The 25,760-nt window shown below is 36.9% G+C and overlaps 1 protein-coding gene across 1 annotated transcript; it reads left to right on the top strand.

Annotated features, from left to right (window-relative positions):
* The first annotated feature begins 473 nt into the window (after positions 1–473).
* LOC140148858 (potassium channel subfamily K member 18-like) lies at positions 474–24,947 on the top strand. The gene is made up of 2 exons (XM_072170946.1): positions 474–1,306; positions 20,756–24,947. The coding sequence occupies exons 1-2, from the start codon at positions 754–756 to the stop codon at positions 21,649–21,651; spliced, it is 1,449 nt and encodes a 482-aa protein (XP_072027047.1). The 5' UTR covers positions 474–753; the 3' UTR covers positions 21,652–24,947.
* The last annotated feature ends 813 nt before the right edge of the window (positions 24,948–25,760 follow it).

Below are 25,760 nucleotides of genomic sequence, written 5' to 3'. Positions count from 1 at the left end.
TTGCACGCAATTATCATATCGTCAAAATAAGAATCTCGTCGTGTTAACTCTGCACGCGAGTGTCGACTGCAGACAACAAGTTTCAATTTTGCTTTAAATTCAAACATTTTTAAATTGTACATTTTCATGACCATTTTGGAAACAGCATGAAAAATGAGTATAAACAAGCCTAGTATTGGTTCAGAGGCTCAAGAGATAGTTCTCGATATTTTGAGAAAATATTTCAAAACTTGGGACTTATGGCAATAGCATCGCCATCGAAAAAAGTAAGGGAACCTGGAATGCACTATACATGTATTAGCTAGCTTTACACAAAACACTCATTGATCGTACAGGAATTGGTTCGCGCGAAAGTCAAAGAAGACAGACTTTAGGAATGTTGCTATCGTCAGTAGATAGCAATATAGAAGATTAGAACGCCATTTCAATTAATCCGAAAATCCCTTCTGCTTTATATCACGTGGATGCAACAAATTAAGGCATGACAGGTGATGTTGATCGCAATTTGATGGTTGCATATTGACTTGTCACTTGCGGGCGATTTTGAGCAATAGCTATATTGGCAAGGAAAATCCATAGAAATAAGTACTGTTTATAGTAGCTTTGTGATGCTCGCGTGGCATACACGCACTGGGTGATTTTGGCGCTGTAACATACCACACCCGTAAAAGAAAAACATATAAATCGGAATTGTAAACTATTTATAGTAAATTACAAAATTGAAATCGCAACTTTGATGAATAAGTGGGCACCATGGACGAGCCGGTGACTTTATCCCGACATCGCCCTATATTTGTTCGTTTTCTGCTTCACACCATCCCGCATTTTGTTTTGGTAGCACTTTTCTTCGGCTATATATGTATTGGTGCGGTGATTTTCATGGAACTGGAAGGAGAACACGCAGACGTACCTAAGATGGCAAAAGACAAGAAAGAAATTGAAGATATGATGGACGAGATGCAGAATTGCATTTGTAATCTGTCAACCACTACTGAAAACCCGGGTGAGAGCAACGACAACACGAGTCGGACTACGGTTAATCCTGTGCAAAGCAATCTTAACACGGGTCATGATGGTGCTAACCCGGGTAATAGCAACTCCAGCCCGGGTCATGGTAAAGGCTCGGGTTATGGTAAAGGCCAAAATCAAAACGCGTGTACACCTACGGAAGAGATTTTTGAACACATGATGAGATGGGGACTACAAAAGGACTACAAATTGGCGCGAATGCAGAGTATTCAAGCCAACAGAGCATGGTCATTCACCAGCGCGTTGTTATTCTGTGCCACAACTATAACTACGATTGGTAAGTAAACTATGTTTTTTCCATCTCTATTGCTTTTTGGTTTAATTCAGAGGGTTTAATTTAAATGCTGCTTCGTGGTGTAATTATTCTAACCCAAGGTCGATCAATGATTATTAATTCATAAATGTTAATCTTTTATCTAATATCATTCTAATTTATATAAATAATCGTTGAATTGAAGAAATTACACATAGCTTCGTTTGTTTGCTGCGTGGTAGATATTGCGATTTGCGTTCAACAGGCCCTACAATTGTAAATGAGGCGCTAAGAGACTATACCATTACATCATGAGAATATTATATAAAACAATATTATTAGGAAAACCCATCAGGCAATTTTACCATGATAATAGATGTTATTTTCAAGGCAATGTCTATGTGACAGAAACAGGATAATGGATTATCCTTCATGTACTTTGTAAAATACGCAATGTTGTAATATATTGATGCGTGCTTCTGTTCAAGTATAATGCTAAAAGGCAACCAAACCTATTGAATGGTTATTACAAGAAAGCTACATTCGCAATAGCTGCTGGGTATCATTTTTTTAAATTTTGTACACCATTGAATGCAGATATTGACATATTTCTATAGGGCAGCTAATATTTATAAGGCATTCTTTGTAAATATAAAGCCTAAAAAATACGTTTGATGTATTCATGCTTAATGCTTTTAAAAGTTGAATGTAACAACCTGATTATTTATGACATTGCAATATTGATAATAATAATAATAATAATAATAATAATAATAATAATAATAATAATAATAATAATAATAATATGGAAACTTATATCGCGAAAGTATCCGTCAGAGCCGCTCATTGCGCAACAATAGGAATATGAAAACAAAGGAGAACATGATGAACAGAGCAAAAATACAGAAAAAAATGCATACAATGCATACATTAAGCTGATAATACATACAATATTGGCTCATCTATCATGTATTGTCTCATCCATCATCCATCACGTATAACATGATCAAATAATGATCTGCTTCAATTTAAAGGTTATCCAAATTATTTTACAAAACCTTTTACAGAATCATGCGAAACATTATACAGTCTGTTAAAGCAATATGGAAAAATAAAATGCATATTGTATATAGCTTTATATACAAGTACATGCCATTCTAGGCTATGTTTTAAGAGCTATATTATTAAATGGGCAATATACAGGTTGTAACAAAAAAAATTATACAATTTAGAAAATAATATTAGACAAAGATGTCACTTGTTGATTGTTTTAAGTTTCTGGATCGTTAATGTTATTACTTATGCTACCGTATAAGCTTTATTTCAATAAAATCGGTGGTTTACAAGCGAAAATATGGCCAATTGTGTAAAGTAGTCCTGAACCAGTTTGGGCTACTTAGGTGCAAAGTGATTGAATTAAGTTGAATCACGTACCATGCCCTTTAAGATGTGTAATCATAAACAATGGGGCATATGAAGTAGTATTTTAATTTATAAATAGAATATTATTAATTATTTATTTCAATTAAGTGAAAGAAAAACACAAGCATGAAAGTTCATTTTACGCGGTACAGACTTGATACGTGCGAACATGGCGATGAAGTGAAATCGGACATAGCGTTTGAACCTGAACTAGGAAATAAACCAAGTAAAGTTTTTCTGTTAGCCAAGATATTATTAATTCTACTGCTTATCACATTATGCCATGATCTCTTTATTTTTTTCTATAAAGTGAAATTGCAATTGTATAAATTTTATTGGAACAGTCTGTAAAATTAATCAACGTAAAAGCACCGGTCCCTATTTTCTTCCAGAGCAATGATGCGTATAGCAAAACACATCAATCGTGAATAAACATGGAGGACAGGGTAATTTTTTTATAAAATGCGCACATCTTGGTAACGCGAAAAGCATCTAAAATGCCACGATCTCTTCAATCTTAAACGACAATATTCATAAAGACATCCATTGCTAAAACAACAAAAATAATTTGTGAACAATCAGCACTTTTTGGTTCGCAATAGTTTACAAAAATGTGTTATTATCCCTCGCGTACATCATTTTAATGTGTATCGGTAAAGACGTCATTCTATTGGCATATCATTAAACGGGAACATTGATTGATGGGGTTAGTTTTGGCAATTATGTCTGTTAATATATGAATAATACAATTTCATTTCTCTACAGAGTGTTTCATAAATATTAGAATTGTTTTTGTTCATTATAAACAAAACATTTATGTCGCAAGTAATGTATATCTAATACTAATTAGACAGGCCTATACTCACGCTGAAGAAATCGCGAAAACATCTTTCCGCGTTTCTGAAGTATAGTATTGAGGGTGAAATCAAAACTCGACCGGCGGTTGACCGGCGGTTGAACCGCGTTCCATTGTTTAGAACAATAGAAACCAGCTCCAATCGGACGGAACCGCCCGGAACCGGCGGTCGACCGCCGGTCGAGTTTGATCTCATCCTTTAAAGAAAATGCTCTTAAAATGCACCAACGCTTTTGTATCTTAATGATGTACACGATCGAACTGAAACTGAATGACACCTCATCATATTTGATTCGATAAAACAAGAGTATGACCTTGAAATAATTTAAAACGTGACATATTTTTGAAGGAAAAAAAGTAACAATGTGCTGTTGATTATAGATGCCACATTATGAATTCAAGAGCATTATACCTAGAACTTGAAAATGCTGTCACTGAATTTCGATAGAATTTTGATATTATGCACGCGTTTGTCTCTATATTTGAGTATTTAAACATGATGTCGTACCGTACACATTCGGTCTGCATTAGAAAATCACCTGCTTCTTAATATGCAGAATTGAACCATAATTTGAATTCTAGGATTTTGAATAGAACTTATTAACATGATTAGTACATGTATGAGCAATTAACGACAAAATAAAGGTCATTGCAACTATTATGAAACCTTCGGTAAATTTTAATCATGTATATGCACAATTTAGAAAAAACATTTATCTTCGACTAATTGGTCTGTTTCATATAAAACACAGAACAGATTACCGATTGGGAGTGGATGGATCTTCAAAATCGGCTATTCCGTTTAAAATCCACACTACCCCTGTGGATTGAGATTTATGAAATATCTTTCACAGAGTGAGTATGAATTTCCAATGGAATGAACACATTATAGGCAACTGCATTTGAATTTCATGCACCCCCTGAGAAAGATTCAACCTGGATCTTTCACAGAAGGAGAGTGAGTTTCTAATAGAGTTGGTTCATGGTAGGTATTAATACCTACCATGGTTGGTTAATGTCCTAATTCCATTTAAAATTCATACGCCCTCTGTGGAAGTATTTCCAAAATATTTCCAAAATCTTTCACAGGGGTAGTATGGATTTGAAATGGAATAGTGCAATACATGACATGTTCTTTCAAATTTGCGTCTTACTTGCTGGTATGCCCTGTTGCTTGATGATAGGGTAAAATGTAGTAAAATACGTGTATGCAACTCCTCCACATCCCTACCCCCACACACAATAAAACAGATAGATAGGTAAATAGCATAAAATTTGAACGCATCGTTTTATAGCCAATCTATTATATAGGCTAGACAATAATGAAACCTGCGCACATCTGGCCGATAAATTCTTGACATAATTGCTGACGCTCCAGTCATTTCAACTGTCAAAGATAGTTTGTGTCTAAGCAGAATTATTAGATACGACGACAGTTTTTGTTTCCATGTAATCACTTTTTTTCCCGCCAATTATCCCTGGCTATTATCCAGCAAACCGTTGAAGAAATAATTGCATAAGTGTCCTCAATCATTATCTTCAGCTATCCACATGATTCTGCGCCAAATGAGTATCCTAAAGGTCCGTTCATACTACCACCGCATTTGCGATGCGTTGATTTGCGATGCGGTGCGTTGCCGCACTGTATCGGACTGCAAACTACTGCATTGCGATATCGCAATCACTTGGAAAAATAATAATTTCCAAACTGATGAACCACATTGGATTTTTTTTTTAAATAGATGCACTATCTAATTTTGCACATTATGACACCACATTGAATCCAATGTGACCTCAAGAAATAAAGTTACAAGCAATTGCATAGACAATTAAGGTCCAGTTTTAAAAGTGACAAACTGGCCTATACAACATGTAGGGGCCTACAAGGCGCTAAAAAGATTCCAACAAGCGCAGCAAAGAGACTACACAGTTTCTTTAATGAAGCTTTATTTAAAACAGTCTCTATTTCAGTTTTTACTTCTCTGTACTTTTCAAGTTTTCATAACTTTCATTTTATTTGTTTGTTCTGTTGTTTCAATTTTCTTTTGTTCATTTTGTTTTAAATTAAAGGCACCCATAAATGAGCCATTCACCACTCTCAAACATGGAGTTTTGAATAGGCCAGTTTGTCACTTTTAAAGCTGAACCTTCGTCTAATCAAATGCTTATAATTTTGCTTCTTGAAGTCACATTGGATTCAGTAGGGTGCCATAATGTGCCGGATGAGATCAGATGAGTGCATCTATTAAACAAATAAATTTACCCAAATATGGTTTAGTTTTAAAATTAGGATTTTTCTTCCAGGTGTAAGGATACTTTTTTGGCGCAGTATATATTCTATGCATATCACCTTAAGTGAGACTGGTCTTGTACTCGGACCCTTTTTCCCAAGAATTTACACTCATTACCATTTTGGAAGCTAGACCCGACAAACCCCTTTTATTTTTCAAATATGACTGAAGATATACTTCAGTAGAGTCTCAACTCAGGAATCACCTTGTATTCCACCATTTCGTTTTAAAGGGATTTTTATTCAGTTTAGCTGACTTAGGCTGGCCTTACGGGCTGACAGACTCATTTCACTGTCTGCCACCAAATGACCCCAATTTCAGCAGTTCACACCGAATGACCTCCTTTTTACCGTATATAACAGATTGTTTTTTGTACATGTGAACAACTGGTTCGTTCACATTTATAGGAAATATATTCACTATAAACCGCATAATATTCTGACTCGGCTATTTATAACCTTGCTCGATATGAAACAGGTTATTAGCTTATTGTGTATTAATAATACAATATATTTATTGAAATTTATTACTCGTGATCAAAACGTATCCATTGCCGAGCAACAAGCAATGCTGTTGGATATAAATCATGAGGCTTGCTGATGTCCAATTAATTCTCTATTTATCATGTTTATATTAAGGATGATTTGGGCAGTGTTAATAATGCCGATCTTTCTATAATATATTAAGGTTATAGCCTAGGCTAGCATCAATTGGTTAGAGAAAAACCAACACAGTCGTTTTGGGAAATTAACCTTGATGCACATCCAATATGGCCGCCCGGAGCTGCCGAATTTGACAGAAATGTTAAATTCTGTCTTATAACAGTTGAATGGCTCATTTCAACCACCAAACCTGTCTTTTAACTGAGTTTTTCCTGTTTAAAAAAAATCCTTTTTTTCTGAGGCTCGATGTGTACACAATCCAATGTGGCTATTTTTGGTGTCTGTGTGACCGTTTACTTGTTTATATATCTAATACGGTATATCCTTTTTAAACATTGAACATTTTGCGAAACCAAACGAAGCATAGACAGCTTCATAAGGCCATCTTAATTTCAGAGTTTTACTTTATCTTACTTAATTCATGTAAGTACTAGTAGGCCTACTTCCATGCTTAAATTTTTATATGTAATATATCCTTTTTAAACATTGAACATTTTGTGAAACCAAACGAGCATAGACAGCTTCATAAGGCCATTTTAATTTCAGAGTTTTACTTTATCTTACTTAAATTTTCTTTTTATCTGTAGAACGAGCTTTTGGTAAAGAATAGACCACCTTTTTCGGTCAAGATGAATAATTTTTTTTTTACGATTTAGGCTATTTGAACTCCTGGCGATGTCAGACTTGAGATTTTTGTGTGGTGGAAAAAAAAAATAATAATAAAACAGCAGAAAAAACTGAATAACACGCAAAAAGCGGCCGATTTTACTAATGCGCACGGGAGCTTTGAGACGAACTATTAAATTAAGACGGCCTAATGGTTTTCTTTTATACGAAATAAAAACAACGAGACTTACTCACTCACGTAAATTTATATCCATTTCAGGAGGAATACAATATCTCTTGACAATAAATTGATTGGCTTGCTGATGAATATGCCTTTTTCTTAGATTTATCCCCAACTGTGTGTTAGTTTTCTATTCGTTACCATGGCTACCGTTATTTTTATAACCATCTTTTAAACAAGCTGGTGATGGGAAAATCAATTTAAAGGATAAATTATTAAAGGAAGTATTAATTTTAGAACCAAATCTAGAAATTTAGAACCGAACCGTAAAAAAATCGTCTTTCTTTCTTTTCTTTTTTTTTTTTTGTTTTTTTTTACATTAATTTATGGTGTTGAATGGGGAGTATTATGAGACAGCATATACAGGAAATACGCTTAAACTTACAAAAATATAGTCATTTTGCCATCAAAAGAGATTACAATTTTGACATTATTTCGTAAACAAAAACCAAACTTTAGAGCTGTTCTTATCAAAAGTACAAACGAGAAAGGTGAACAGAATCCAAAAATAAAGCTCTGCAATATTGTTATAATTACGGTGATCATGTGATGACAATATTGTCAGGATTATTTCACTAGTCCTGCCTGATGCCTTACATCACCCAGGGTGGGCCGTTGCAACGGTGTGGCACTTGCTAGTGTAACAAGCTGATTTTGTTCGTTTGTTAGTTAGACTGCAACAAGGTGATGTTTCCAATTTTGTCATCTGAGGAAAGCGGGACGGTTGGGCCCTTAAAACCGGTTTAACCCACCAGAGTCTGGTCCTAAGTCCAGAGACCTCAGACAATTGATTAATGCCTACCCAAAACAAGGAGATATGCAGTTCAAGAAATACTACCCAAGACACCTTCAAAGAGGCATTATAATGGAGTGCTCATCTGGAAATAAGGCTCCGAAGGCGACGGCGCTGGTGCTCTACCAATGAATTACTTTTCAACAGAACCTCAGGTGGATCAGGTGGATGCCTGTGACGACCGGGAAAAGACTGGTTGGCTTGTTGGTAAAAGTAACCATTCCGACAATTGGAAAGACAATGGACAGCTGGGAAAGACCGCTGGCGCCGGGGAAATAGCCGGGTTGATCTAAAGACAGGTTAGCAATCTCCGAGTCATTGCAAATAAAAGTCCTATAAAGAAAACTCACCCCCACGGTCCGTGCGAGAGCGGGGAAGATCGGACCACTAGACGGATATTACGGCAACGACGTTTGGACCTCTCTAATCGACGGAGAAGTTGTTCATATACGGCGAAACCTGGTGCAACCTGTCCAACTTGTGGAAAGTCGGGTTTAAAGAATGTCAAGCTCCATCAGACAAAATCAAGGTGCATGATGAGCTCATCGCAGCCAAGCTCTTCAAACGAAGGCCAGCATAAGTCGAGCCAGTTGTCACACCCAACTCAAGAGGTGGGAAGACAGGGTGAAACCTACAGCATTTCTAGGACGACAGGCAAGAGCTTTCATCACCAAAGAAAGACCAAAGAAGCCCACTTGAACTGCATGAATAACACTGTCGAGGAGTACATTAACATACCAAATCCATCAGATTACAAAGTTTGGAAAGCCTTGGATAATCAACTCTATGAGGAACTACCAACTGAAATAGGTGGCTCACCAAAGGAACAACTTACCAACCTTGAGAACCTTGTGTACAAAAGGTTAGTAGACATGTTTGGTGTGAAGGCAGTATCATCAAGGAAGGCGAATAATAAACCGAAATCTTCCAGGCAACAGAGAAAACTGAGAAACCTGAAGAAGGAAACCAAACGTCAGTTCAAACAAGCTCTGAAGAAGGGAGACAATAACACTGCTAAGGAGCTGAAGAAAGATTTTCATAACAAAGTAAGGAAGTTAGAAATGAGAAAACTGGAGGATGCCTCAAGCGGCAAAGCTCACAATAATTTTAGAAGGAATCCACACCAGTTTGCTAAGAAACTTCTAAACCAAGATACAAATTGAAACCCAACATTTCAGAAACCTGCTGCAGAAAAGTACTTCAATTCTGTCAACAATGATAAGAAACGTGGCTACAAGTATCACCCACTGAAAGGGATGAAAAGACGGCCATGTCATAAACAAACCTTCAATACCAAACCACCAAGTCTCACAGAACTGACCAATTATCTTATGAAACGATGAAACTCCAGCGCTCCAGGAATCAATCGCATCCCTTACTTAGTGTGGAAGAAGTGCCCCAAAACAACAGAACTCCTCCACGAAGTAATCTGCAACATCTGGAGAACGGGTGACATTCCGATGAGTTGGCGGGTGGGAGAAACCATTCTTATTTCCAAAGATGAAAATACATCTGAACCTGCCAACTTCAGACCAATCACAATCATGAATACAAGTGGTAATCTTGGAATGGGACTCCTAGCTCCGAGGACGATAAGCTACCTGACTGAGAATGAATATATTGACAAATCCATCCAGAAAGGGTTCATGGAGAAAATATCGGGATATGTAGAACATACTGAGGCGCTTTCCGAGATACTCCAAGATGCCAAAAAGAATGGAAAACCGATTGTGACAACGTGGCTTGACCTACAAAATGCATATGGTACCATGCCACACAACCTCATCCAGTTTGCATTAGATTGGTACCATGTTCCCGACCACATCAGGAAGATGATCTTTAACTAAAATGATGAAAGCTATATCTATGTAAAGACTAAGGAATGTACAACAGATTGGATACACTTCAGCATAGGAGTATTCCAGGGATGCCCACTATCTTGCATCCTATTCCTGGCAGTATTCTATCTTAACCAACACAGCCATCTGGGGTACTGCATGAAGGATTCATCCATCAAATCTTCAGTCAAAGCTTATGCTGATGACCTTACTCTAACTGCAAGAAACCCAGAAGACTGTTAGAAACTGGTCAACGTCGTTAATGACTTCCTGAGGTGGACTCGATCAATGAAGGCAAAGCCAAGCAAATGTCGATCCCGTGCCATGAAGAGATTTGTCCTAAATAAAAAACAAAAGCATGAAAAGCAAAAGGGACATAAAACCCAATATGGGGTATACGATCCAAAGTTGACAATAGATGGAGAAGAGATTGCGTATATCCACGACCAACCCATGCGATTCCTCGGCAAGCTTATCTTCAAAGATCTGAAAGATAAGGAAATCAGAGAGCCTGTAAAGCAGAAACTAACAGACATGCTGAAAAAGTCAGACAAAAGCCTATACTCAATGGAATCATGAAGATGTGGATATATAATAATGCAATCCTACCCAAAATGACATGGGAGTTTACCATCTACAACTTCCCAATTACATACATGTACATCGAGGGCTTGGAAGCTACCTGCACCAAATACTTGGGCAGGAATAAGCAGATGTACCACCAACAGTACTCTATATACAGAAGCAGGAAGAAGTATGGGCTTCACCTTAAAAGACTCACCACTTCTGTAAAATGCATGCAAGTCACCAAGCACCATCTCAACAAGTATTCTAAAACACAGACTCTCTACAAAGACTGCCTACAAAGAAAAGAAAAGCAATCAAGGCGGAATGGAGTCAGAGAACTTGAACAAAGAGAGCGACATCTGATACTGAATGAGATGTGCAGAGGTCAAACAGACAGAGCAGGCCTTGGTTTCAAAAAGAACCAGAAACTATTAAGAGACATGAAACCCCAAGAACACAGGAAATGCCTCACTAGTCTGGTAAAAGACGTAGATGAAGATGACATGCTTGTGTACCTCTATGGCTGCGCCAAAACAAGGACAATGGCTCAGATGGGACTCTGCCATGCAAGTAAATATATCTTGGAAGAAGCTCCTTTATGTATGGACACCAGAGCTCCTATCTTTCCATGTCAATGCCATCCACGACCAACTTCCATCACCAGCTAATTTGAGACTCTGGGGAAAGGCCAACCTTGGATCCTGCCATTAATGTCATCATAATAACTGCACTCTATTCCATATCTTAAATGGATGTAACTTTTCTCTGCAGAGTGGTAGATACAACTGGAGACATGATCAGACACTGAAAGCTGTGCCAAATGGCATAATGGCCTTCATTGAAGAGGCAAATCAGAAGTCGTACACCCCTCCAGAAGATACCAACTATATGACTACTATCAAATTCCGCACTGCAGATGGTGTAACCTACCGGAATCCAGCACTGCCTCTTCCAAAAAGAGATCCAACAAACCTCTTACAGAAGGCCAATGACTGGGAATTTCTAATGGATGAGGAACATAAGCAAGTAGTATTTCCTCCCATAATCACAGAGACTGCAAAACGTCCTGATATTACAATCTATTCTGAAAGGACAAAAACAGTTATCATCATTGAGCTTACAGTCCCAATGGAAGAAAACCTGTCAAATGCCAATGCAAGAAAGAAAAGCAAATACCAAGATCTTGTAGCCGACTGCGAAAATAGGGGATGGTGTACGCACTACTTCCCAATTGAAATTGGAAGCAGAGGTATTTACAACACATCGCTGACAAAATGCATCGCTGCTCTCGGAGTACCAAGTGGAAAGAGACGTAACATCATGGATGTGTCTTCTAAACCGCACTCAGAACCAGCTATGTGACATGGTTATGCCGTCAAAGCAAAGCATTCCGACAGATAGACCTGATTCAAAGCTGGAAACCGTCTCCATGTGAAGATAAAGAAGACGAACCAGCACAAGACACTCAGAATTAAATATGCCAAGTGACACTTATAAATATTCCTCAACGACACTTTTCATAGCTATACACTAGTCCTGCCTGCTGCCTTACATCAGTGGACCGTTGCAACGGTGTGGCACCCGGGTGTGGCACTTGCTAGTGTAACAAACTGATTTTGTTCGTTTGTTAGTTAGACTGCAACAAGGTGATTTTTCCAATTTTGTCATCTGAGGGAAGCGGGGCGGTTGGGCCCTTAAAACCGGTTTAACACACCAGAGTCTGGTCCTAAGTCCAGAGACCTCAGAGAATTGATTGATGCCTACCCAAGACAAGGAGATATGCAGTTCAAGAAATACTTCCCAAGACACCTTCAAAGAGGCATTATAATGGAGTGCTCATCTGTATAAGGGTGAAATAAGGCTCCGAAGGTGACTGCGCTGGTGCTCTACCAATGTATTACTTCTCTATCTTTAAAGATACAGAGTTATCCCCTTCGGACACGAAGGAAGATGGCTCGATCAAAAAAAAAAATTTTTATGCTTATTATAACTATTTTGGATAGTAATTTGTGAAAAACTGAAAAAAAAAATTACCTCATCAATTATGCAAATTAGGGCATGTGTACAATTGTACACATTGTGACTAAGTGACGACGTTTACAATGATTTTTTGGATACAATTGTACACATTATGATTAAGTAATGGCAGTAAAACTTGGTAACATATGTGAAGCAACAAACTTGAACCCTTTGTTTCTTTTTTCTGTTGCCTTCATACGTCCATATCTGTAGGCTCTTAACTCTCATTAATTTGGTATAAAATGCTAATAAACAGTTCTGGTCTTTGGAGAGAACGAAAAAGACATCACACTTAATAAACTTGATTTCTGAGACTAATTTTGTTACTCCACTCTACACGATCCATTTTCGGGCCCATCAACGACCAGTTACTCCTAACTATCTCTGTAATAATAGGCCTACATAGTGGTTTTTCCAAAAAATGCATCCAGAGCAAATTATAAACTGAATGGAAGTATTGACAAAAGAGTTAAAAATAACTTATAATGATGTGCAAAGTATATTAAATAACTCCTATATATTGATAAGATTAGTCACACTGTGTACAACTGAACACAATATATTAGTCTTATATTTACAAGGTGAGACACACTGTGTACAATTGTACACACCATTTAAAAAAAATTCTACACCACATATGTTTGAAGCATTTGATCAAAAATAGTGTTCCATGTTTTCTACAGGTCTTACACTAACCCCCTGACTAGAATTTAGCTTGTCCACAATGATATTTCATATAAAATTAAAAAGGAAAGTACATGTCTTCTGGCAACGTGCTGTAGTGGGTGATGCCCTCTTAGATTATGAAAAGTGACATTCAGTTAGGCGAGGGCGCTCTGCACTGGAGGATAGCATATGAATGCACAATTGTGCACATGGTGTTTCTTTGCAGTAATAAGCTTCCCCTGGTATACAGGGAGCAATAGAAGCCCATGTGTACAATTGTACACAGTATGTACGAAGGGGATAATTATATGAAAGAAATTATTTGCAGGAGGATATAGTTAAATTAGTCAAGGTAATCTTTCCTGACTCTGGGTTTTTTCACAAAAAGAATGACGTTAATAACGTCATCGATTTTGAAATTGCAGGAAACCGTGTGACGGAACTTAACTGAATCATGGGATATTTTTGGCCAAGTATTTACCATATTTTTTTCAGTAAATTAACAGAGTTTTACTTAAAAGTACATGAAAGTATTAATTTTATTTGTAGAAATAGACGTTGAACATTTTCACGGTAATAATTACGCTTTCTCTGGAAGTCCTCACATTAATGAATCAACGTCATCGAACCTGACCTGAATAGTCGGAAATTGAAGAAAACGAATTAATCATTATTGACAAAACGAAAATGTGTTTCCAACTAAACTGTTGAAACAAACTTCGCATTTATATTTACATTTTAAAATTTGAAGACTATACGATCTATCATGTATAATCAAAGATCCAAGTCAATATGAATTTCATCTTTCGCACTAATTCTAATTAATATTAACAAATTTAAGAATGTTGCAAATACATTTTCTTTGTGAGGGTGTGGGGTGTGTGGGCGGGGTATGAGGATGTGGGATGAGAGTGTGAATTTTATATAGGCCTAGGTGTGGTGTGTGGATTCAAATATACTTACTTTGGTGGATGTGATTTCTTACCAATTCTTAAAGAGGCAGCCCCGCCAGAGCAGTTCTTCTGGCGTGAACCAAACCTGCCTGGTTATCAAATTAATCAGTGACAAGGTTATCTCTGCATTTGACAGGTGCTCTTTGATTTTGATGCAATAACATTAAAACATCAATTAGCACCTGTCATATAACATTTAGAGATAACATTGTCACCGATTAATTTAATAACCAGGCAGGTTTGGTTCACCCCAAAAGAACTGCTCTGGCGGGGCTTCCTCTTCATTTTTCTTACTTCTCGTGGTAATAAGATAACAAATTCCAGACCTTGGGTTTGATACAAAGTTAACGACCTTTTCGCTTCGTTTAGTTGCTCAGCTTTGATTGTGATTTTGCCAGTAAAACCTATCACCAAATTGCACATCATTTACATGAAAATAAATGACTGCTACTAAATTGAGCCTTGTTTAAAATGAATTCAGATGTGATGTGGAGAGATTTAACGATTGGTTGTGAATATTTATTGAAGGTAGAAGAGACAAATATAGAGATTTGGAAATGAGAAACAAAATTTTAAAAAAAACCACTTCTGGTAAGGAAAACGGAATAACAGGCAAAAAGTGAAGCAATCAGGAAGGAGATTGTGAAAAAAGAGAAGATTCAATTTACATACAAATGAAGAAATAATGATAAAAAGAGGAGATTAATCCAAAGGGGCATGGTGGAAAAGGGCGTGTTCTTTACATGCACCTTGCATTTCTCAAAATAGAATGAAAAAAGAAAATACTACACAAATCGGGCGTGTCTCAAATATGGACATTATGTATTAAATAAAATAGTGTGGATGCTTTAACAACACACCCCCACACACACCCAACTTTTAAGATTAAAAATTTTGAGGTGAAACAACCGCAGTATGGTAAATGAAACTACTTTTCCTTTATCATAAATGAATTTGGATAATCATCATAACAAATGCGTGAAAATATAACAGTTCTGAAACAAACAGGTCGCACTGAGCCTATAGTCAATCGAACCTGATCACTGCGAGTAGTATTTTGAATAAATGTACGATCTTATAATATGACTTTGGCTAATTTTTTAATTCGTCTATAATTCTAATTTAAGAAGAGCATGGTATCAAATGTAAAAAATATTGGTATACTATTGTTTGTATGTGCTGATCGTGTGATATATCACTGACTACAAGAGAGACACAATTAATTTCGTGTTAGTAGTTGTTAGTTACCCCGGTTAGTTACCAATCATTGTCGGTTTACCAATATGTGCTGACCGCATGATGTATAAATCAGAGTATAAAATTAAGATCGGCATACTGTAAAACCACTAAATTTCGCTAGGGATTTAATTTCGCTAATTTCGCTAGAAGCCTTGATTCGCGAAATTAAATACCCGCAAATTGAACAGTTTTACATTGAATTGTACACATAAATTGCTGGATTAGTGAAATTAAATACCCACAAAAATGGTGATCATTGGCAATTAGCGAAATTAAGTACTAGTGAAATTAAATAGCTTTACAGTATATACATGATACATGCAATTTAGCAATCAACGTTGGTTTACCAGACCCGGGTTCTCCTCGTAAAAGCTGTTTGTTAATTCAATGGCGAGCTATTGCCAATCCTCTTCATTCAAACGCATCCTTTCACAGGTCAATGTCACTTGTGAACACATTCACTTCAGTTCTTCACAGAAATTAATTTGTTGCATAGAAAATTACTACAGTTAAACAGTTATAATACAATCACTTATGCATAATAGAATGCACTATTCAGTGTTGAGGGCCAATTTTCACAATTTCTGCAAAATTTTACCCAGACTTAATAGAAAAAGCACATTAAAATCATAAAAATGTCAACATCGTGGTCTACGTTTTAGTATAATTAATGTTCATGTAGGGGTGTGTTTGTGTGATTGGGAGTAGGTATACACCTATACATATAGGTGTTGGGGTGTGCTGGTGTAATATTCCGACAAATTCCAAAAATTCATGACTCAATTGTGTCCCTTCTCTCGTTTTTCTTACTTCCCGTGATACCAAATTCCAGACCTTGGGTTTGATACAAAGTTAACGACCTTTTCGCTTCGTTTAATAGTTGCTCAGCTTTCATTGCGTTTTTGCATTGTTACATGAAATAAATGACTGCTACTAAATTGAGCCTTTTTAAAAATGAATTCAGATATGACGTGGGGAGATTTAACGATTGGGTGTGAATATAATATTGAAGGCAGCCGCAACAGAGAATAGATTGGAGAAAGTTAAAAATAAAAATCCTACACACCCAAATTGGCAAGATTCATTTTGAGGCGTAACAAGACCAAATACAAAACTCCTTTTTTTTGTAGGTATGTGCATAGGGTGCGTTGTGAGTGGATGTGTGGGAGGTGGGGTGCGTGTGGAAATGTGGATGTTAATTCAACAGTCATTGATTACGTATATGGTCAATTCCAGCCAAAGCGGCCAGCGGGCCAAAATTCTCTCTGGGGGCCATTTTGAAAATGTTTTCCTTTTCAATTCTAGACTTATCAAATGAGACGATCATGTCTAGTGAATCATCAGGTGGAAGTGCCATCGGATTGAAAAATAACTTTTCTTGCTAGACCAAATAAAGTGTTAAATGCGCATATGCATGTTACCCACGAATTCAAGCATTTTTCACCTGTTGTACGCCATAAAATTTCACTTTCTTTAATATCTTTCAATATTTTATGTGTGACTCATATACACTAGAAATCGGTGAAGACTTTGAACGTAAAATAGAATTTTATTACATATATCTATGAAGAAATATTTTGGTTATTACAAATTTTAAGAAAGAACCAGGTGTACAGTTAAGATTGTGTCAATTCTTCGAACTCTTTCCAAAGTGGCTGCCATTTAACATTACTGTATTATTTCGAAAGATTAGAATAAATGCTTTATATAAATATAAAGTTAGATTTTGTATATCGTTGCAGGATGAGGATCTCGGATGGATTCGTGGGTAACAGCGTCTGAAAATAGCAATTCCTATTATTTTTTAAATAAAAAAAAAAATAAATACTTTTCCGTATGTCAATAATTCAGGCTGCAATGGCACTAAAATGAATTTTAACAGACTACATGGAATATTTAGAATGGATCATTATGGTATTTTGGGTATAAAAATTTTGAGAATAATGAAGTTGCCAAATTCAAATAGACAGAGCAAACAGTTTTATATTATTATTTTAGTAAAATCATTCCATATTTTCATGCAGCAATATTCTATTAACTCGTGTTTGACAGTTCCTATGAACTAAAACACTATCAATACATTGTTAACTATAATTTAAGTAGGGATTCGTGGGTAACCAAAATGTTCGTGGGTAACACATATTTGAAGGTATGTATTGGTAAGCGGCAAAATAGAAAATATTACAGAAGGTTGGAAACCACCATGCGGTTATTCCTGCATTGTGTTTCAATGATTCCCGTTTCTCTAACCAATTGCATTTACCCAACAAATGGTAATTTAGGATAATCAATCAAAACTTTATGATGCAGCTTCAGTATACCTTCAAGAGGACGCTATTAAACAGGACTGTTTTGGAACCTATTTCGCATGTTTTCAAAATGTTAAGATGCATAAGAAACATATAATTTACGAGTAAATCCTTGGATTCGTGGGTAACGCCGAATTCGTGGGTAAAGCTATAAGTACTATAGTACCGTTTGGGGTTTGCGTTTCTTAAGTGTATAAAATGTAAGTACTGTCAAAATTATAGCATACCCATGGCTTGAATATGTGCTGATTTAAACTTAAAATAAACAATCTCCTTATTTTTCAAGGTTAGCATCTATTCGGGATTCGTGGGTAACAAAAGTTTACGATTTACAATTTTAAGCGCTTGTCAAACTAAATTCAGTGTCCAAAGTCATTAAATGTTAATTTAAGTTATGGCAATTATATTTGCTGGACTCGTGGGTAACAGTTGATACGTGGGTAACGTCAAATTTGATTTTATGGAATTTTATGGGTAAAACGTATTTGCATAAAATAATCACTTGGACCTCAGAATTATAGAACGAAACTTTGTTTCATGATATAGTCATTTATGGCATATTCACTTAACATTTTTCAGAACGATCATTTTATTTTTGATACGCGGGTAACAAAATTATTAGCCAAATTGACTTAATGGCCTCTAGAGTCCACAAACTTTGGTGGAATTCAATCGTTTTACATATGATGAGAGATCATGCAAACGTCTTTCTAACGGTAATAATTTCATTTTGATTGAAGGACATTCAATGACATATATGGTGCTTTATCTTTGAATTCGTGGGTAACGCCAATTCATTTAAGCTATCATAACTTGTCCCCTGGTATGACTTGCTAGTAAAGGCCTATATGCACAAAGAGAGCACATTGGACGTGACATGATATGCTCCATCAATAACGTGATTTCCTTTATTAATGACATTTTAAAGTGGAAAGTTAACATAGAGAGAATTTTGTCCGCTTTCGCTGGAATTGACCATATACTCTTTCATCTAATTTGATCATTTTAATGTCATGTTTAATTTATAATAACATCTGTTACTCCACTTAAAAAGTATGTCGTCTGAGGCCAATCTATAGAATCCGCTCTGCCACCTAATTGAGTTTACAATTTCTACAAGAATTTGCATGTATTGTTTGTATGTGCTGACCGAGTGATGTAATCAGAGACTAGAGAGGTCTATTTTATTTTGTGTTAGTTCCAATCATTGTTGGTTTACCTATACGTGCTGACCTAGTCCGACGAGTAGGACCTTTTATTTCTAAGTTACCAGACTATACACTTTTCACACTATGATCACTATCTCACATGGCGCAAGAAAGACGAATCGCGAAAGTCCAGTGACCGCGCCCCCAAAATAATTTTTTCGGGAGGATAGTGGACTTTTGTGGTTAATCTTTCTTGAGCGATCAGAGTTAGAGTATAGTTGGTAAACTAAGAAAAAAACAGGTCCTACTCGTCGGACTATGCTGACCGTATGATGTAATGAGAGGCTAACATTTTAGAGAAGCTATATTACAGCTAGTGAGCAATCAACTTTGGTTTACCAGACCCGAGTTCTCCTCGTAAAACCTTTTGTTAATTCAATACCGGGATTCAATATAGCGAGTTGTTGCTCGTGTACTCTTTCATCCAAAAGCAACTTTACGATGTCACTTGTAAACGCTTAATAGAAATTCATTTGTCGCATAAAAAATAAATACACATACAATCACTTATGTCTGTATAATGTCTGTATAATAGAACACTATTGAAGACCGTGTTCTATTTTCTGACAAATTAAAACCAGAATAATTACCGTGATCCTGATTGTAAGATTGTAATTGTAATAACAAATATAAATTAGTGTTCTAACATTTTCGTTGAAGATTTTACAATGAAGTACAATTGTTATGTATTAAAACAACTTATATATATTTTACTAGGCATTTTTTCAAACTTAATTTCGAAATGCTCTAGTTGATAGCTGAATCAAAATCTTGTCCTCCCATAACTGTAATATCAATGGCGTGTGACTTCTAATAAAGACTCGGTGGCTATTTTTGTGAGCCGAGCAAAAATGAAGTTACGCAAAGTCAATTAAAATCAAAACAACATGAACACGATGAAAATCACATCCAATAGGCAGATTTCAGCTCTGTTTCAAAATGGCATTCATGAAAACTCTGTTCTGCCTGAGGATGTCAATTTGTGCGTCTCTGGGGCTCATCTATCAGGAGGACTTATTATAGAAATCTCCACAAGAATACATCCAGTGGTGTAAGATAAGAAGATCTGGATATACTGGGGCCATTCCACTTGGTGATTCAGTAATCACATGATTGTCAAATATTCTGCAAGGCATTCCATCACAGTTCTCCTTCTGTGTGGAGGAGCACCATCCTGCGCCCACCAAGCACGTTGTTCTGATGTTAATGACTTTGCGCAAAGTTCTGCGTTTTTGCTCGGCTCACACAAATAGCCGCTAAGTTCATATTAATGGTCACGCGCCAGTGATTTTACAGTTGTGTAAGGAAAATATGCTGATTCAGCTATCAAGTAGAGTATTTTGACCAAAACCTTATACATTTTAATCTAGTGGCATTTTCAAACTGTTTACTATATATTTTTATATGCACTGTAGAAATATCAATACCAGAAGTGATTTTTGAGCAAGTAAGATATCAACTAGAACATTTTGACAAAAATACCTTATACTTTTTAATTTAGTGGCATTTTTCGAATTGTTTAATTGATTTTGATACACACTCTTTAGTTAGAACTGGCAATCAGTTAATTAAAGATATTTTTGTTCTATGTAGAAACATGAAGGCCATGTTCAAGCAACTTCTTAGTATAATAATGAGCTATAATGCTGTTATGTCCATTTGCTACATTGAAATATAACATCTATTATTATCCTAAACTCCATGTTGATTGATGCCAAATTAGAATCCACCGCCCAACCTAATCGACTTTTACATTTTCTGCAAGAAACATAAATGCTGTTATTTTTATATATTTTTAAACAGGTTATGGTGAGATAGTACCGGTGACTATAGCAGGTCAGATGGCCGTCATCGTCTACTCGTTGATCGGAATTCCGCTTACATTACTTCTACTCGCGGACACCGGCAATTTACTGGGCAAAGTTATTCTGTTCATCTGTAAATACTTTCGTCCATCCATGGTGCTCATTCGCATCAAAAAAGATCCGTTATGTTCATGTTTCAAAGTTTCTTCACGTCATGATCCAGACGGAATTTTATCAGCATCCCAGCATGCAAATCGCGGAGGTAGCAACAGCATGGGTTCAACTGGTCTTGCGCAGTCGCAGATGAGTTTAAACGCTATTAAAATCCAAACTTATGACCAAGATTCTGGCATCATGAAGCAGTCGGATCGGATTCCTGTGATTTCTGATTCAAGTTCTCGAGCTTACAATCAGTCGTTAAGTACCGGCATACGTGAAGATCTTTATAGCCCTTCTGCTGGTAAGGGATCACAAGATCTGAGTCATACGGGATCAAACACTTCGGAACAGAATGAAAAGAACCTGAACATATTCATTCCATCTCACAATGAAGTCTGTGAAGAGGTTATGCATATGTCTAATGATGTGGTAATGGAAGAGGTTCCAATCACGATCGTGGTATTAGTTTTTATCGGATACACATGCACCAGTGCTGCGTCAATTGCCCATTTTGAAGGCTGGACCTTTGAGAAGTCGTTGTATTTTACTTTCATTACTCTGACCACAATCGGATACGGGGACGTGTTACCCACAACTCACTATGAAAGTGGCGAGTTCTTCTCTTGCATTATGTATACCATCTTTGGTTTAGCGGTTACGTCCATGTGCATTGCACTTGTACAGGCAAAAGTTATACGGTTTTGCACTAAAATGGCAACCAAACTTGGTTTCTAAATCTTGGAATAGATTCATCAGGATTTTATAAAGTCATAAAGTTCATAATTTATGTAGACAAATCCAATTTCTGCTCACGGTTTAGACAGTTTCGTCATCCAGGTCGGGTGACTTTTTTAGTAATGCGATCTCCCGTCTACTCTCTCCCGCTAAATTTCTCATTCCTCGGGTGCACATCAGAAAAACGGATGGTTCGGTCAAACTGTTGATCAGTGCAGGGGCGTAGCAAGAGCCTCGGGGGCCCATGGACAAGAAACAGTGCAGGGCCCTTTTAGCAGGGCCGGATTTACCATTGGGCGAGAGGGCCCCCAAAACACCATGTTTTGGACCAAAATATGGTAAAATTACATAATTTGGCACGCTTCGCGCATATCATACTAGCCCTTCACATAGCAAAATTCACCTTCATTTGTCTAAAATTAAAAATCTATTTCGCGCGCAATGTCTGCGTAAGATCGGATCAAAATATGTTTATCTCCCTCTATAATTTGCAATGTTTCTACCACCGCTGTCGATCTTATCGTAGGGCAGGCCTTCAATTTGTAAACCAAACTTGGCCTCTTGAGTGCACATGCCTTCCTCATTGGAGCCAACAAATTTGGGCATGGCCCACGTAAATTCGGCCCTGCCTTTTAGCACCTCCTTTATAATCAGCGCTTATTTCATTTTCTCTTTTGCTTGGGGCCCCTGAACCCTCGGGGCCCATGGACTTCGCCCACCCTGTCCCCCCGCTTGCTACGCCCCTGGATCAGTGTTGATGGTATGTTTAATTCTTAAACACAATATCTCAAAACAATTTTAGTTTTACTGTAACTCACGTACAAGAAAAGTGTATATCTTTAGACACTGTTGTAGTATGTTCACATTTTACTGAGTGTCTTTCACATGTTTAATGAGTACAACAACATGCAGAATATGGGTTTAAAAGAAGTTTTGTCTTTTGTGGATGTTGTTGTACTCAGTCGACAGTTTTCAAACAATTTTCCTTGGTTTTATACTTTTTGAATCTTTTTACATTCATTCAAAGAGTACCCTGCTGGTCAGTTGGTATTGTTTTTGTTTGGATTTTACACACATTGGTCAACATGGGCAAAAGAATAGTGACATCGCTGAAAAATAATTCAGCAAACTCTGTCGATTTCACATACGTATTTGGCAATGTTCTTCGCACGAAAGTAAGATAGATCAGCTTAATCAATGGAATGGGAGGTGTCACCTGATGACATCAAGTGTATCCCATGGGATCAATGCTTTCAATGGCAGAATAATGAAAATCCGTTTGAACATGTTAAACGCAGAGACGAAAAAAAAATCCACAAGCTCCACAAAGTCCACAAAGTCCACAAAGTCCACAAACTGTCCATATGCCTTTAAAATGATCGCCAAATGATTTAATTGGTTTCTGCAAGATATCAGGAAAATTGTTATGAATGAAGGTTGCACGAAAGTTGTTCTTGGATGCACATAACAGATGTCCGACGTCTTACAATGGTCGAGTGACTCAGGAATTAATAAGTAAACACATGGTTCTTCCATAAAAAGACAAAATGACATTTATTCACATATTGAACACACACAAGACATTGTTTTGGTATGGTTCAAGGTTATCCAGGCCTATAGGCGCGTACAGGATAGCCACATGGCATTTCTGTCTTCTGAGTCCCCCAAACATTGAAGAATCTTTGTTTGTTTGTTTACCCAGGTTGGTCCGTGACTTTGACTTTTAAAAGGTGCTAATTTCTTCCACCTGACACATCTATGAATCATTCTCTCTTCATTTTCTTGATACCTATACAGAAACCAATAAAGCATTTGGCAACCATTGTAAAGACATCTGGGCATTTTGTGGACTTAAGTTTCTTCGTCTCTGCATTCAAACGGATTTCAGACTTTCTGCCATTAAGCATTGGAATATGGAATGTATACCTTCCATAGTTCCATACCACTGATTTTCCCAATCTTAATTTTTTCATGCAAAGCATTGCCATAGTGGATGAATGTTCAACTACACTGTTGTAGTATATCACAATATACTGAGTGTCTTTCACAGTAATGTAAAACTGTTTAATGAGTACAAAAACATGCAGAATGTGGGTTTAAAAAGAAACTTTGTCTTTTAAACTCACATTTTGGATGTTGTTGTATATACTCAGTCGACAGTTTTCAAACAATTTTCTACTTTTTGAATCTTTTTACATTCATTCAAAGAGCTGGTCAGTTGGTATTGTTTTTATTTGGATTTTACACACATTGGTCAACATGGGCAAAAGAATAGTGACATCGCTGAAAAAAAGAGAAGAATTCGGCAAACTGTGATTTGAACATTCACGTGGGTACTGGGTATATTCCATTGTTTTCAATGGCAGAATAATGAAAATCCGTTTGTACGCAGAGACATAGTCCATAAACTGTCCATGCCTTTAGAATGGTCGCCAAATGCTTTAATTAGTTTCTGCAAGATATTAGGAAAATTGTTATGAAAGAAGGTTGCGCGAAAGTTGTTCTTGGATGAAAATAACAGTCAAAGATGTCCGACGTCTTACAAGGGTCGAGGGACTCAGGAATTAATAAGTTAATTAACAATTATGGTTCCTCCATAAAAGGACAAAAAGACATATTGAACACACACAAGACATTGTTGTTTTGGTGCATGATTCAAGGTTAACTGACAGGAGCTTACAGGATAGCCTTTCTGTTTTCTGAGTCCCATTGACCTTGAAGGTTGACAATTTCTTCCACCTGACACATCCATTATCTCGCTAGCATTTTCTTGATACCTATACAGAAACCAATAAAGCATTTGGCAACCATTATAAAGACATCTGGGCATTCTGTGGAGTTATGTTTCTTCGTCTCTGCATTCAAACGGATTTCCGACTTTCTGCTATTAAGCATTGGAATATTGGAATATACCTTCCATATCACTGATTAGCCCAATCTTACTTTTTTTCATGCAAAGCATTGTCATCTAGTATGAAATATGAATTGAACAGGATAGTGGATGAATGTTCAACTTACAAGTTGCCGAATTCTTCTTTTTCAAGTGATGTTGCAATACTTTTTGGACAGTGTGTGTAAAATCTTTCGTACTAGTAAGTAATGTCAGTATGGCAAAACCTTAATGACATTAACAATAAAAAGGCGTATATATTGGTGCTTTACTATGGCGGCACCAGGAATTTTTTTCATAGGGGGCATGGGGGAAAAGTGAATTTCAGAGGGAAAAATCAACAAAGTTTGCTTAAAATTGCCGCAAAAAGTTGAAATTTCCATAATTTGTGGTTTTTAAGGCTTACAAGGCGTTAAAAGTGGGGAGGGGAAAACGGGGGGGGGCTTAAAATATTGGGTGGAGGTGGCAAATGCCTCTCTTGCACCCATCTAGTGTCGCCACTGGCTGTATTTTGTTTTTGTGTCACTGAGAAAAGTAAGTGTAGCTTGAATTCTGACACCACAAGATGGACATAATTATTCGTGCACACAGACATGCATTGTAACATAATTCACTGTGTAAAAGAAATGGAAACTTTGACATTAGTACTAAGTTACGCCCGGGGGGGGGGGGCACTCAACTTAAATTTTGGTAGGGGTATGCGGCGCTCCGCGCCGAACTTTGGGAACTAAGTACTGATTTTCGGGCAAAATAGGGGCTTGAAGAACTGAAATTAGGGCCAAAATTATAGGCTGTTGAGCTAAAAATTTATAAATTATTTCCAAATTTGAGCTTAAAGAGCTACAATTGTCAGAGTTTGAGGCTCAAAGAACTGGAGCAGATCCAAATGTGGAGCTTAAGGAACTGCCGGAGAGCCCGGAAAAGGGACCCTTGAGCGCCGCACATACCCGTACCACCTTAACATGTGAGTGCCCCCCCCCCCGACTTTAAAAAATGATTCTATTCTACATTTATATAACTGTCGAAATGTATAGCCACAGAACAGATAAATAATGAGGACTGAAATGACAACCAAAAGGTGCTAAATACTTGTTTTTTGCCCACACTGGACAAGGAACCAACATCCACTTTCACAATTTAATATACTATATGGTAATCTTGTTGTTCGAATGGGTACAGTTTACAGTGTATGCGGATCTCCACCAATGGCCTTTGTATA

This window comes from Amphiura filiformis, chromosome 3, assembly GCF_039555335.1.
Source record: "Amphiura filiformis chromosome 3, Afil_fr2py, whole genome shotgun sequence".
NCBI classification, from domain to species: Eukaryota; Metazoa; Echinodermata; class Ophiuroidea; order Amphilepidida; family Amphiuridae; genus Amphiura; species Amphiura filiformis.
The sequence above is the reverse complement of the archived record's forward strand: the minus strand, read 5'-3'. Positions and strand labels throughout refer to the sequence as shown.